Source organism: Dendronephthya gigantea, unplaced genomic scaffold (assembly GCF_004324835.1).
Source record: "Dendronephthya gigantea isolate DGI-Jeju-01 unplaced genomic scaffold, DenGig_1.0 000027F, whole genome shotgun sequence".
NCBI classification, from domain to species: Eukaryota; Metazoa; Cnidaria; class Anthozoa; order Malacalcyonacea; family Nephtheidae; genus Dendronephthya; species Dendronephthya gigantea.
Genome location: NW_021163037.1, coordinates 1834197 through 1849914, shown reverse-complemented (window position 1 = coordinate 1849914; position 15718 = coordinate 1834197). Strand labels below are relative to the sequence as shown.

General features: G+C 38.3%; 2 protein-coding genes across 2 annotated transcripts; both read left to right on the top strand.

The window, feature by feature from the left end:
- The first annotated feature begins 541 nt into the window (after nt 1–541).
- Nucleotides 542–9774, top strand: LOC114523521 (major facilitator superfamily domain-containing protein 8-like). The gene is made up of 13 exons (XM_028544476.1): nt 542–1455; nt 4248–4436; nt 5078–5140; nt 5247–5366; nt 6253–6332; nt 6411–6615; nt 6757–6830; nt 7817–7900; nt 7987–8039; nt 8184–8263; nt 8445–8564; nt 8653–8783; nt 9291–9774. The coding sequence occupies exons 1-13, from the start codon at nt 1374–1376 to the stop codon at nt 9387–9389; spliced, it is 1380 nt and encodes a 459-aa protein (XP_028400277.1). The 5' UTR covers nt 542–1373; the 3' UTR covers nt 9390–9774.
- Nucleotides 9775–9921: 147 nt separating this feature from the next.
- Nucleotides 9922–15703, top strand: LOC114523519 (sodium bicarbonate cotransporter 3-like). Its single transcript, XM_028544474.1, has 3 exons — nt 9922–11079; nt 11425–11791; nt 12410–15703. The coding sequence occupies exons 1-3, from the start codon at nt 10619–10621 to the stop codon at nt 14219–14221; spliced, it is 2640 nt and encodes an 879-aa protein (XP_028400275.1). The 5' UTR covers nt 9922–10618; the 3' UTR covers nt 14222–15703.
- Nucleotides 15704–15718: the final 15 nt, after the last annotated feature.

Here is a 15718-nt window from a genome sequence, read left to right as displayed (position 1 = left end):
AAGGAATGTTGCAATTCCAGGAAGAAATGTGCCACGATATGCGATGAGTGCCTTTCTCATTCTGGCTGTTCTTCATACTGGAACAGGGGAGAGTATTGCTGTAAAAGAAAAGATCCTGAAATTAATGTTTGTCGGACAAATTGCATTGGCGAGTCTTGTGACGTCAATAGCGACTGCGCGTCTGACGAACATTGTTGTAAATATAATTCGAAATGTGCTTCGGATTGTGGTTGGGAAAAATGGATTATTCCAGTGATTGTCATCAGCACACTCTTAAGCATCCTCCTTTTTATGGGATTTTTTATTCGTATTAGTCGTAAATTTTCAAGACGTCGGGTGAACACTGGAACTATTCTTGTGCCACCGCCCGCCACAGCATTAACAAGACTACCTTCAAGCGATCCACAACAACCACAACAACAACAGCCACAGCAGCATCCTCCTCAACAGTCCTCAGTAGCAGAACCTAGAGTATTTTTCAACCGACAAAAGGGAACAACGCATTACGAAACGCAACTAGAGCGAGACCAGGTTCCTGGTTATTAATTCAACAGCATATCTCCATATCACTGGTCTATATCCACCATTGGCAATAGCTTTAATGTCACAGTTTTCACCGTCAGCTAACATAGTCTTCGAGCATAGTTCATACACATGCACATGCACATAAAAAATATCTGACTACTACTAGTACCTGTTCTTAAATGAATACCGCGTAATACATCTTGTTACTTTAATCATCAACTAGCCTAATACTTAACATATGCACAATCAACTTGTCGAATTTTTCGATAGCTGTAACATCTCTCAGACAATGTCGATTTCTCGCTGGACTGGGTACGACGGTCGTAGATTATGCATGCATGGTCTATTCGACTGACGTTCTTCTCACTGAGTCTAAAACCAGTTTAGATTTGACTTTGTTTCGGACCTAAATTGAAAAGTTTGTCAAGATTTCTAGTAGGTTTCTAACCCAAATATATTTGATTCGTAATTCGATGTACTACATGAAACTGTGCACGGGGGAGCGAGGAAATTATCAATAACTGGCAAATTCGACCTGCAGCATTGTCTGGTAGGAATGTTGCCAATGTTCAACACGTGACAGATCATCATTTGGATCATCATTGGGTTTATGGGGTCGGAATTCCGGCATCCGAGTATGCTAGTATTCGTATCAACTACAATTACTACCATACCCGGAATTACAACCCCATGATGATGACCCACTGACATAGAATTGTCATTACTCATTAATCTGGGAAATATAGTCATACATTACTATTAGAGGCATACAAATTGTGTTGCAATCTTTTTATACTCCGTGCAATTTCATTAGGGATTTTATGTAAAACGTTAGATCCAGAGAAGTGATGTGTTTTGCTTATGGAACTAAGAAGAAACTAAGAAATGTAGTGATCGGATTGTTTTTCTTGTTCGGTGGCATCGAATACGGTTGGTATTGTTGGTATTAGCTACAAAAATTTGTACCATCCTTGCCCTTGGCGATGTTTACATTCCACATGTGACACTGAAATTCACGCGTACGCTACAGCCTTTTAGTTACCTCACTTTAAGTATCATAACCATCTTCAGTAACAAAGTGACAGTCCCATTTATGTAACAAGGAAACCACATGAAGTCTGAGGGTTTTGTAATATATTTAACATCATTCAATTTTGCTTGCTGCAGACTATATATTATATACGTAATAGTACTAATAGAATTAATGTATGGTTTATATGATCATGGTGATCCAAGCAGAGTGGAAAGTGTGCAAATTGGTGTTGGCAGATTTTCAAAAATATCATAGTTTAATTTAATTAAATGATAAACATCAATATTATGAGTCTCAATATTAGACCTACCATATAGACTGGTAAATGATATTTTCCTGTACAATGAAGTAAAATATTCCTCTATTACAGTTCATAAGCTAGTACCTGGTTTATTATTTGCCAGTCAACAGCTGTTAATTATCATACAGATGTACAATTTCTTGTTAGTTGTCTTACTGTAGCCAAATGAATTTTCATGATGCTGGTACATAGCCTATTTAATTTGCCTTTGTTTGCAGAGAAGATTGAACAAAACTACTTTTACCTCAATCCTGTCTTTAAACAGAAGGTTGGTCAGGACCAAAACTACTGTTATAATTGTGAATATATAAAAGTGAATATATTCTTATATTCTGTTCTGCCTGTTGGATTTCTTAAATTGGAAACATATGTAATATTATGTCTACATGTAAACACATATAAATGATAAACATCAATGTTATGCAATATATTGGTTGCATGATACATGCACTAGAGTCTCAATATTAGACCTAGCATATAGACTGGTAATATTTTGCTGTTCAATGATTATATTTAGTAAAATAATTTCCTCTATTACAGTTCATAAGCTAGTGGTTTAATATTTAATTGCCATTCAACAGCTGTTACCATACAGATGTATAATTTCTTGCTAATTGTCTCACTGCAGCGAAATAATTTTTCATGATACAGGTACATAGCCTGTTTAATGTGCCTTTGGTTGCAGAGAAGGTTAAACAAAGCTACTTTTACCTCAATCCTGTCTTTAAAACTCAACAGGTTGGCCTGGACCGAAACTATTGTCTGATAATTCGGGGGAGGGGGAATATTCATATACATATATTCTATTTGGTCTGTTGGATTGAACACATGTATACAGATGTAGCCTATATAACAATATTAATTAAAATAATTACTATCAGGAAATTTCATTAATTATGTAATTCCCAAATCTCTTAATAATTATATCAATTATATCACAAATTATTTATTTGAAATGGCACGTATCCTTACTTTACTGAAAATTACGTATACCGGCCTGTGCTATTGTTTTACTTGGCAATGTCCTATCAGTTTATGTGGGCCGCTTAGCTAGGTTGCTGACAATGTTGATTTTCTGTAATTCGACGCACGAATAAAAGGTGCGCGTCTGCGCGACGCTCGAAAAATAGCGTGAGGCGCGAAACAAACGTGACGCGCAAGATGGGTGCGAAACCTTTTTGAAGAACCTTCATGTTTTTGCCCAGAACCTCAGCAATAATAACATCCTAAAAGCAAAAATTGATCTGGTCTGTATGAAACATATCCCGGGAATTAGAAATTCTGTCTTGATGCAAACACATTGATGTTTGTTTGCCGTGAACTCGCAGTGTTTTGAGCGCAAAAGAATTGGGTCCAGCATCTATTCACTGCAGTTGTTTATAGCCCTTGATTTTTCATAATGCAGTCAAACTACACTTCCCTAGTATATGTGTATTCCGCGGACACCCCGGGCAATACTATTAGGAATATCTTATTCCAATTTCCAAATATCAACGACTACAGTAGTTTTATTTCCCATTTTTATGAAGGCAACCACCGAATGCTGTTGTGTTGCCATAGTGCTTGAGTTCAGAACATTCCAAAGCAACATGACTTATTGAAATAATATAAGGCATGTGCACGAGTTCTCAGCACGTAGAACTCTAACTGTGCTCAAATTCTAGTTTTTCAAGAAGTAGGCTATTCAAGCATTCTAAATATGGATTTGATTCAGGGTTGAGTGCATGCAGTTGGCTTGATTAATGGCAGGGCAGGAATTATTTCATTTGAACAGGGCTCCGTTTAGCTTTTGACGTATATAACTATCTATTATGGAATCGTTATATATATGTTCTACCAAATATTGCGCAATTTTGGACCGCCTATGGTTCTACATACTTCGATTGAGATCCTTTAGGTTTGAAATCAGGCAGTGCAAATCAGTTTTTTGCAATTACAAAATAATGGCGAAGCCGTCGCTTCCGCGCGTTATTTTTACGATTAACCTTTTCTTAACGTAGGTATGGTCTCATTATCAGTGCCAGAAAACATATGTATTGAGCCTTAGAGGGTGCATGGCCTTGATTGGATCCAAATCACTGGTTCCATATACTATATTATATCAATTATTTCCAATTATGTGATTTATAGCTATAATCTATCTTCATTTCGGCTACGCTCGGACTTACCTACACTATTCTATTGCTGATATTCTCAAAAAAAAGTTCTCCACGCCGTCTCCTGTGTTTTGTAATAGAATTATTCACTTTCATCCGAAACGTGGACAAATTGAGCCCGCTACTGCAGCCAATTTATATAGTTAAGGGGAGGATTCTACCCGCTGTCCATTTGGGAAAAAGGGAAAAAGATATATTTTTCCAAGAATTTTTTTTCTTATTCTTTTTTCAGGTGTTATTATTCCAACATTGTGGTTGTTTTTGCAGCATACGTTTGGTGCAAATGAAGGATATTACTCCATTGTTCTATCAGCTTTCAGTTTCTCAAGCTTGATAGCTAGTCCATTCTTTGGAGCATGGATAGACTTCACCCGTAAGACCAAGATAACGCTTTTCGTTGGTCTCTTCTTTGAAATTGGAGGTTAGAACTTTATTACTTCAACAATGGTACCGGTATATATAGATATGGTATATGCGGAAAGTCCACAGTTTTGTGGAAAGCATAATGGGCGAACAAATTATATGGTGCATGAGTGTTCTGGGCCGCTTGGGTTGACAGCCATGTGGGGTAGGTTTTGTCGATATACAAAAACAAATGTTTTTGACCGTGTAATGATTCATTGAATTTTCCACTCCATAAAAGCGCCATTTGGGTGAGTGCATCCATTGGGAATGGACGAATATATGATTAAGTGAAATGTAGCTACATACCAGCTTAAGCGTGCATTGCATTACCAGGTATTCGACGGAACATATTGTATACACTGTTTTCCGGTATATACAGTAAGAGAAAGAAATACGTTTCCACATTACCAGAGAGCCGCGTGGAATGCAGCGTCTTCAAACAACGTCGCAGCGAATGGCATTTCGAAACCTGTTCTCAATGCCTGAGTGTTCCTAATGCGACAGCTTAGATATACAAGTTCCTAATGCCCACATCTTGCCTACCTCTTTCCCACCTCTTGCCAATCTAGAATGCTGTTTTAATTATTTTTATTAACGCATTACAGTATACATGCTGTATATCTGTAGTGACTATATAGTGACTATTGTGCTTTGTAGGGAATTTTCTGTATTTCTCAGCATCGTCAAAGTATCTTCTCTTGGCCGCTCGAGTACTTTGTGGTATGTGTCGTATCAACTTCGCAAGCCAGGCTTTTCTACCTAAATTTGCTTTGATGTTCAACAGCAGTACAGCACGTTTTATGAAGGATATTCATTTTTTCTTCAGGGGTAGGGGATGGCGTTGGCTCTGTTTTATTCGCACAAGTTGTCAGGACTTCTTCAGTTGAAGAACGTACCTCAGTGCTATCGATGGCAATGGCTGCAAGACAGATTGGACTTGTCCTTGGTAGGTGATGCTTCCAGTAGATGAACCGTTCACGTATAATTTCCATGAATTTTGTTAAAGGTATCAAAGTTAGATCGTACTTGTTCATATAAGCACATGTACAGCATGCACTTGATCATTTTGATGGGAAAAAACCCGATTAAATTATATTGTTGAAGTGTAGCAATGAAATGAAGGTTGCAAAACGATGAAATAATTGCTATCAAATGATGACAATTATGATGATCAAATGATTATTGAAAAACAATAATATGATGGTTGAAAAAGCGTGTCTTAACATCTTGATGGGGGAGAAGGGAGGGGGGTGCGCCTAAAATTTGGTTGTTATTGGTAAATCAGCCAATGAGGCATGGTTACAGAGAATTGAATGCATGTTGCGTATGGTATAATGTACACACATTCACTCGACAGAGCCTACGAAAGTACACATAAATGACGATAAAAATTATTCTTGATGTACTATAACGTTAAGGCCTAAACGTAAAAATATCATGTTGTCAATATTTTGAGTTACCTTTGTTTTGTGTCTTTGTATGTACCAAATGTACCAAGATTTCCCTCTGTAATCAGTGGAACATGTTTTTGCATTGAAATATATTTTGGCTCAAGCCTGAATTACTTGCATATAACAATATATCAGTCATAGCGTGTAACGGTAGACTTGTTGTACGTCGTCTTTTTAAAAACCCACTTGGCCTGGCATTTACATGTGTACAACATCCACTTATTGACTTTTGTCCAAATCGCGTTTACAGCAAGACGTTTTACTAAAAGCTAGCCTATACTTCAGATTAGTATTTAAATTATGATACAGTGTTCATCGCTGTGGTATCAAAAAGCATGACCAGTTGGTCCTTACTTTTTCAATTATTTCTTTTCTTTCCAGGTCCTGCATTAAATCTTATCACTAAAAGCAGCGACTTCTATATAGGGCCGTTCTTGGTAAACAATTACAGATCACCAGGGGTAAATCCTTCGTTGATGGAAATAATTGTTATATTTGTTTATTTTCTTCTCTCTTCGTATAATCTTACATATTTTTAGATCTTGATGTGCGTTATTTGGTCCCTGATGTTCATACTTGTAAGCATATGCTACTATGATTTGCCAACTGATAACATTAAAGAAGCTAAACCGAGAGCAATAAATGACAGCTACACGGGTAGCGTAGAAAATGGTGATTCCGTGTCTCGGATGAAAACAATTAACAGACGACCTAGCATTGTTGATAAGTTGGTGTTATGGAAAGGTATGAGTGCATGGTAACCATTGTTCCGTATCATGATTTCCGGCATATTTTTCCATCGCTTTTCTTTAAAATGTTCATGCCTACATTTTGTAAAATTTCAAGTAATCTTTTTTTGTTTAATATAGAATTTTTTATTTTTAGAATTGCTTAATGAAGAAGTCATTGTGATACTAATGACGCAGTTTATTGTCTTCTTCGAATTATGTTCATTTGAGGTAAGCTAGCTGTTATTAGGGCCACGACTCGATAAATGGTAAGCAAATAAGAACATAGTTGCATGCAATTTCTCTGCGCGTGCGCCAGAAGATTGTCGAAAAAACAAGATTGCTGCAGTGTGAGAGTTAGATTATTTCACAGTACCAGGACTTGTGGCCAAAAATAAAAATGTTACCGGGATTTACTATACTAATCCCCGAGCCGGTGCGAAGCACCGGGCGAGGGTACTAATTCCGCCCGGAGATTTTAATTACGCCCGGGAATGCAAATGCGAAATGAAAGTTGTCCGCCATTATGTCATGGACGTTGGGCGTTTTTGTAAGTTATGCGCATGCGTGAGTATAAGACGAGTTAAAACTGGTAACTAGCAAACGTTTACAAACATGCTATTGGCTAAATTAAAATTTGGGTTCACGTCAGCATAACTGATATTTTGAAATATAAAACTTTTTTTAAATAACATTTTTCATTTGAATGGTCTTAAAAATATACGAAAAATTGACTCGTAAAATTGATTAAAATATAATGTAAAAGATACCTTTGGATAGAAAAATTTTCATTCAAAGGGATGGTAAAAAATCTACGATTGATGATAAATGGGTAGATTTTGTATTTTAAAGCATACAAGTATTTTGTATGTTTAATATGTGGATTTATCAACAAATGTATGACACCTCTTTGAATTTATTCGTCAATTTCGTTGAAATGATTTTGATTTGGAAAGTATTTATTTTTAAAGGTGAATTTGTTTAAAAAGTAATCGAAATTTCGTTAAAAATTGTAGTATTTAAAACTATTCGTCGCACAATTATGACTATAGTCGAATTTGATAGCTCGAGAGTCGACTTTATAATTGAACTTGATGGAAATATAAGCTTTATTGCTTCAGGCGAGGGGACTTTGCATGCAATGTATTTCTAGTAATGAAATTAATTCTATAGAGTAGATTGGTAGTATATTAAGCTAAATCCTTGGTTTTTTGCAGGCGTTATTTGCCCCGCTGATGGAGCGTTTATTGGGTTGGCAAGAAACCCGAATTAGTTACATCTATACCGCCATTGGGATAGAGGTGAATCGATGTATTCATATGATAATTGTATAGCGGTGTAAGCATTGAGATACATTCCGTCCACTAAATCGCTGTTATTTTTGTAGTCAATAATCGTTTATGCAATAGTAGGCAGAGTTAGTAAACGAATTGCTGATAGGTAAGTGTATTGCCTGAGCTAATGGAAAAAAGTGTGCGTAATTTATGTATTTCAAACTCATGGGGGTAAAATAATCGTCACTGACGCGTTTACATTATTTTTTCCTTTGTTATAACAAATAATATTTTTTTTCTTATTTTTCAGATGGTTAATGGTATTTGGAGTTCTTTTAGAATCAGCAGTACTCATTCTATATGTCGCTGTTTTAGCTCCGGCTCAGCCATGTAAGTAAATGCATTCTGTTTTGAAATTTTCTTGCAATATTAAATGTTCCACAATGCTACTGTACTCTGTGCATGTGTAGATTGTAGCGTAAAAGATGTAATTACATTAGACCTTACAACAGTATATCAAGTCATATGCATTTGGTATAAATCGATTAAGTGCACTTGTGTTTGTTTACAGATGACCCTACTATATTCCCAACTATATGTGTTGGCACATTCGGAATTGTTCTGGGTCTTCCGTTTCTTGCTGCAGGCGGGGTGTCCCTGTACTCTAAACTAACTCATGAGCGAACACAAGGTAACCATACTCGCGGGTGGTCAAATATTTTATCTCAAACCTGGCGAACTATCATATATATAATAGTTATATCGTTATCTAATTTTAGGTTTCCTCCAGGGTGTTCGTCGTTCTTTCCTCGGAATAGGCACAATCTTGGGTGCCCTCTGGGGTGGATCACTATTCCGTCATTTGTACATACTTCTTGGCGTCTTGGTCGGTTTATTTATCATAGCTGAGGTAGAATAAAAAATACTTGATACGAATTCAATTCCTTCGGGCTTTTGGTATTTTACTGTAAAATAATCACAATGGTAATACATGATTGCGAAACCAAATCCTGAGTAAACCTTATATAGGGAACATTATCGCAAACATAAGTAAATAGTATTGCCTAAGTAAATCTGCTGTTAGCCTGCGGTTTGCGTCTCCCGCGAATTTTAAGGCAGGCGAAACGAAGGTCTGTGTTCAGACTGATCTGCAGTTGTGCCACGCCTGTGAAAATAGATTATGCTTGTTGCCAAATTCGCTCTGGAATTGCCGTCGCTGTCTGAAGAGCTTGTATACTTTTATATAAAGGCTTTTCTCGGCTGTGGACAATTGTCCTTCAATCATGCGAAAACATTCGTTAATGGTTTTCTGGAAAGAAAAGGCATGCATCCCTTCGTTCTCCTGAAACCCATCAATATTCAATTTTATATGTACGCGCGTAGTGTGTAATACCTAATCTATATGTATTCTTTCCAGATTATGATGGTTCTGTCTTTTCGCCGATTGCGTGATCCAGGTAAGACCAAAGAGAAGCAGGAATCGACGAGCGAGGAGCGGCAACCTTTGTTGACGTGAAGACATTCAATGAATCACCAACTGTAGTCGGTTGAAAAATAAGATGTCCAGATAAGTGACGTTAAAAAGATTTTACAATTAATAGCAAATTATTTAATGAATCTCTACACGCATCTCACCTAATGTATCTTCCGTATATAGCTTATACGTGGTCGCCGGCCGATAATTGAAAAGCACTTAAGGCGCATAATTCTCACAAGCGAAACAAGCCCCTTTTACATATATCGGTGCTCATAATGTAATTGTTAATCTTAATAATAATCTTTATTTGTGCATTTTGCATCTACCTAATTTTATAGTAGAATAGAATGAAACTAACAATAAAAAATTGATTTACAACATTCGCCCTAGAATGTTAATAGTATTTATTGTTTTAGAGTGCGCACATTTTCCATATGACACTCTTCGGGGTTTCGTAACGAGAAATGGCGGGAAAATGGCTTCTTTACAGTGAATTTAGACGATAATCGATATTGGAAATTCTCGCGGCAAAAAAGCAAAAAATTGAGGGTACTGGAACATTCAAAGAATAATTTCGGGTGTCGTATAACGAGAAATGGCAGCAAAATTGATGTTCATGAATTCGAAATGGCTTCCTCACAGTCACTTATATTTTTCTGTTGATTTAAGGAAATTGTCAAACATTTTGAAAAACTCCATGAAAATCCTCTTGCTTCCTGTAGCCGTTTTTTGCACTGACCAATCAATTTTTGCTTTTCAATTCAGGGCTGTTTATGCTATCGAGTCGTACGCAAATGTTTTATCAGTATATTAGGCTATATTTCGGCAATTTAAATTGTTCTTGCTTTCTTTATAACAAGTTTTATTCTAAATTTTAATACATAATAAATGCCGGGGCCGCCTATGGTGAATTCAGGTTTGCAGAGCTTTCGGTCGGTGAGCCCGTTAAACCATCATCAGTGCAAATAAAACTAGAAAGAAACGAAGTTTCTTTTCTAAATATCCGAGCTCTGTATGGACCTAACGTTAACTATCATCAATCTACCGGTTTCACCCCTTCATAGGATAGCAGGAATGGTTTTTATATTAAACTTTTCTTAGCTCTTCGTGTGCAAGCGCGATAATTAAGCATTTGCGAACGCTTTTTGAGCTGACGTGATACGTATTGCACGCATGTTGGAAGACATGATTAATGACGTCACAACTTAATTATTTAATTACGTTCAAGAAGAACGGCCACTGGCCTGCCGTAAGAGCACGTTACGGCGATGTCATGCGGTTTACCGAATGGTTTTGTCGAACTTGAAGAGCTGGTTCATCGTGACGGAGTTCGGGACGAATGGGAGGAGACAGCGCGATGGATTACGCTCGAGGAGACTGTAGAATCGGATCGCTGGAGTAAACCACACGTGCCATGTTTATCCTTACACGGCCTGCAAAATGTTCGGGAGATTCTCGAAACTTGTCCGATAGTAACAGATCTTGCCGAGACGGAGATGACGGCGATCGTGGAAGCGTTGGTAGAAGAGATGGTGCGTTTTGGAACATTGGATGAAGGTCTTCGCGACTCCATTGTAAGGTTACTGTTGTTAAATCATCGCCATAAAAATCAGACGAAGGCCACACCGCTTACGCGTCGTCTCGACCGACATTTCACCGTTGACGTGCCGGAAGAGGATAAAGATACAACACCTAAAGACCAGGATTCCGTTACGTTTTCACGTTTCTCGTGAGTTGAACTCTATAATTTTATCAATTCGTCCCTAGTCGACCAAGATTTTGTTTCGAAACTCGGAAAAAGGCTTTGTTCAATCTGCGTGTTCATGTTTATGCAAGTTTTTTAAGGAGGAGACTTTTTTACTTGACTTAGGTTGTCTCAGGCAATCATTAAATGCTCAATACGGGCGCTGATATATAAACACTGTCACTGATATACCAATATGACCGCTCATCATGCAAACACCGCAGTAACCGCACTGCTGTGAAAATACGTGCTACGCCACGCTAATTTATCTGGTATTCTCTCTTGTGCTGTGGGGAACAAATTTGTATACAAGATTTTTATTCTCGCTAGGTGTCCATGTCTGTGTTTTCAAGTATGCCACAAGAACAGGATAGAACCTGGAAGTCCCAGGCGCTCAAATAACAAACAGGTAGCCGTGGATGATATGGATCTTGCCGAGTTTCGACTTCCCGAAAAATCGGAATCCACCACAGTCTTAGTTGGCTCTGTAAACTATTTGAAACACCCTATTTCGATATTTGCTCGTCTGGCCGAGGGTTGCCTTCTGGGCAATCTGATGGAAGTCAATGTTCCTGTCCGTTTTTTGTTTGTGTTGCTTGGACCCGAAGATGAACAGAATAAATATCATGAAACTGGTCGTTCAATTGCTGCCATGATGTCTGATAAATTCTTCCTTTCTCTTGTTTATAACTTCCAGGTAGGCTTTTAGTATAGTTATTTTCTATATAGAGTGACACATCGTGAGGATCATTAATTGAATATGTTGTGCTTAGAACAAGTCCTAGTCCTAGCCAAATAAAGTTACACTAAGCGTAACCTTACCTGGTCCACTAGGGACTTAAGGAATAACTCCGAGTCGGATCTTCTCTTCGGATCCATTGTTTTTCGATTTTTTTCATGAAGTTTCTTGGAAAGAACAATAATGACTGGGGAAATTACTGGCCAGTCTTTGCTTTTGCTTGTCTGAGTGTAACAGATTGTATGAACATAATATATATGATATATATTGAATCTGGCCAATGATTTCTGCATTTTTCCGAAAAAGAGCTACGTTGCACCGCTGGGTAGTCCTTCTGGTCCGCATAGCCATATAAATCTTTTTATTCCCTCGATCATTTTGTTTTATTCATCATGTTGACTTTCGTGAGTTTTATGGTGCGCTTTTTTGAAAATCAATTTCTACATTTCATTGTGTTTTATTGTTATCATCAACAAATAGCAAAGTTAATTCGAATAGGTGGATACCGACTCACTCGTATCGGGTCGCTGCAAGATTTAAGTAGATCTTACTCAGTGAATATATAAACTGTTTTAGGAACGTGAAGCTCTTTTACGAACAATTGACGAATTCCTTAACTGCTGTGTTGTTATACCACCGGGAGAATGGGACAGACAGATATTGTTGCAGACGATTCCGGTGCTGGAAAGTCAAAGCCAAAAGATGTTTCAGATTCGCAGACGAAAAAAAAGCGATGTACAGGAAGAAGATATAAACCAAGTACAAGGTCCCGTGGAGGACCCTTTGCAGCGAACTGGACGCTTTTGTGGTGGACTTGTCAGAGACATAAAACGACGTCTTCCTAATTACATCAGTGATTTCACTGATGCTTTTGATATCCACTGCCTTGCTGCCATCGTGTTCGTTTACATCGCCTCACTAGCACCGGCGATAACATTTGGTGGAATACTTAGCGAAAAAACTGGAGGTTGGATCGGAGTGTCGGAAACCATCTCAGCCACCGGTCTTGCTGGCATAATATTTGCGTTACTGGGCGGTCAACCGCTTACAATCATTTCCTTCACTGGTCCGCTGGTGGTCTTCGAGAAGAGTACCTACGAGTTGTCGGAGAACTTGAATATCGAGTACCTACCGTTTCGGGCCTGGATCGGGATTTGGGTTATGTTTATCTGTTTCGTGATCGTAGCTTTTGAGGGATGTTTCTTAGTCCGTTATTTCACGCGGTTCACCGAAGAAATCTTCGCCTGTCTTATAGCTTTCACGTTTGTCTATGATGCTATAGTCATCGTTGTTGATGAATACGATAATCCTATCGCAGTTAATACAACCATATCCAACATCACGACTACCACCACTACTAGTTCTTCGTCATCTGGCCACCTGGCGCTGCTGTTGGTTCTCGGGACGTTCATAATTTCCTACCTATTCCGCCGGTTTCGCCATTCCCATTTTCTCGATCATCTCATACGGCGAATTGTCAGCGATTTCGGAGTCCTCATAGCCATTTTATCAATGGTGGCGTATTACAACCTCGATGACGATACATCAGTTTCGCAGCTCATTGTGCCGGACGGTTTCGACAAGACGAAAACAGAGAGAATCGGTTGGTTCGTGAATCCTATGGGAAGTGGCAACAGTATGGACGTTTCGAGTATCCTTAGCGCCATGATACCGGCCATCCTCGTCAGTATCCTGATCTTCATGGAGGTTGAACTGACCGGCCTTATTCTTGATAAGAAGGAGTTCAAATTGAAGAAAGGCACTGGTTACAATCTGGATCTCATCGTGGTTGGTCTTATAGTTGGGCTGTGCTCTTTGCTTGGCTTCCCGTGGCTCTGTGCTTCGCCGATACACTCCATGTCCCATCTTCACGCGCTCATGGTGTTCAACAACAACCAGGCACCAGGAGAACGACCGGTGCTCATGGAAGTCAAGGAACAGAGGGTGACGAACATTGTCATCCACATCCTTATTGGACTATCGGCATTCCTCGCTCCGGCCTTACGCGCTGTTCCCATTCCAGTCCTCGCGGGAGTGTTGCTCTACCTCGGCGTCTGTTCGCTCTCACATATACAGCTGTGTGAACGTATCCAAATGTTATTCATTCCACCCAACCACCACCCGGATGTCTCGTACGTACTCAAAGTACAAACCAAAAAGATGCACACGTTTACCATAATCCAATTCGTATGTGTTTGTATCGTCATCCTAATCAAGCTAACCGTCTTAGCTCCAGCATTTCCGTTCTTTGTGTTGTGTTTGATTCCACTGCGCAAGTCACTAGAATATTTCTTCAACGAGGAAGAGCTTGAGTTGCTAGACAATGAAGCTGAGGAACTCAATGAAGACGAGTATGATGAGTTTGATGCTGTCCATGTACCGATATGAATATTTCTATAGAATTGCCTCAAAAACACTTATAAGATACGAATTCATTAAGGTCTCACTTGTATGCATTTTATGAATAAATCACGCGTATACTCTATAACGTTTGATCTTGCGCTCCGACAAAACTTGCATTTGCTGTGCACCTGTTATTTTCGTATTATTAGATCACTCCTGTGCACAGAACTGGCGAGCGAGCAATGACGCAGCGCGTCTAAAGCACGTTTTCCACTAGGCGAATTTCAATTCTCTCCTAACTACCTCGGCCCCTGAAACATGACAAAGAAATCAAACATACTAGGCTACATTTAATTCGTAACGGCACATTTATATATTTAAACTGTGCAAATAGCTTTTTCAAAGAATGTGTAGACTGCACAATTCATTCAGGTGGAGGATTAATGAAATATAAAATGCGTTATCATCTATTGTTTGATGTGTTAGTACATGTGAAAATTTGGACGTTTGATGAGACTTATGCCTGGTTCACACATGTCGTAAGAATCTGGGATTCCCTTTGTCTGAGGTCACTGGTACGCAAAATGCTTTGTCTATCGGCAAATAATACAATGGATCCCCGACTCTTAAGAACTAGTGTGAATCAGGCCTTATATATGACATTGCTGCTAGTTTTGGAGACTCCCCTATCCAGGTCTAAGGATTACTTTTAATTATATTTCATAATATGCAGGTTGCGTAATTTATCGAGATACAATATCTTATTGGACGATTGTTTCATTACGTATGAAATCCATTGTTTTCATCGTGCACAATTATTTCAAACTTATTTAGGCACACATCTCATTCAGAATAAAACAAAGTTCGCATTAACATGAAAAAAAATGGCGGCACAAAAACACGTCAGCTCAGATTTAGTTGATTGATGCATCATGCATATTAAGGTTGTATAGACTATATGCGACCAGATTAAGTTAAGGCTTGTCAAATAAATCATAGTGAGAGACAGTGGCCTTCACGGTTGGCATTCGAATGTCCCGGAAATCGTCGATATAAGTTATATTTATAGCTAATACTGTAAATTAAAATAATTGCATATGCATGTCTGTCTAAAGAAAAACGGTATTTATATTAGCATTTTATTACGGGATTATTTTGTGCACAAGAACGACAGTTTGCTCTTTTTAATATTTTCCTTGCGGCTAAATTATCGATTGCGAAAGTTTTTTATTGATCTATGTTGAAATTTTGGTTTAACTTGCCTGGTTTCGTATAGACCATATGTATATTCAACAAGACTTATATATCATTTCACGCTTCGTCATCCTCGGGTACAAGCGAGGCAAACGGCCCTTAATTGCATTTAACTGCATCTTTATGATGAAAATTATTGCAAAAGCATGCTTCCTATGGCCATTACGGTACTTGACTTTTGTCTTCAGAGGTTAAGAGCGATAATATTATTAAAGGAGCCTTTCGAACTACCAAGACATCATGTCCATAAATTCTATGATTATATCTATATAATTATTTCGAATTTTA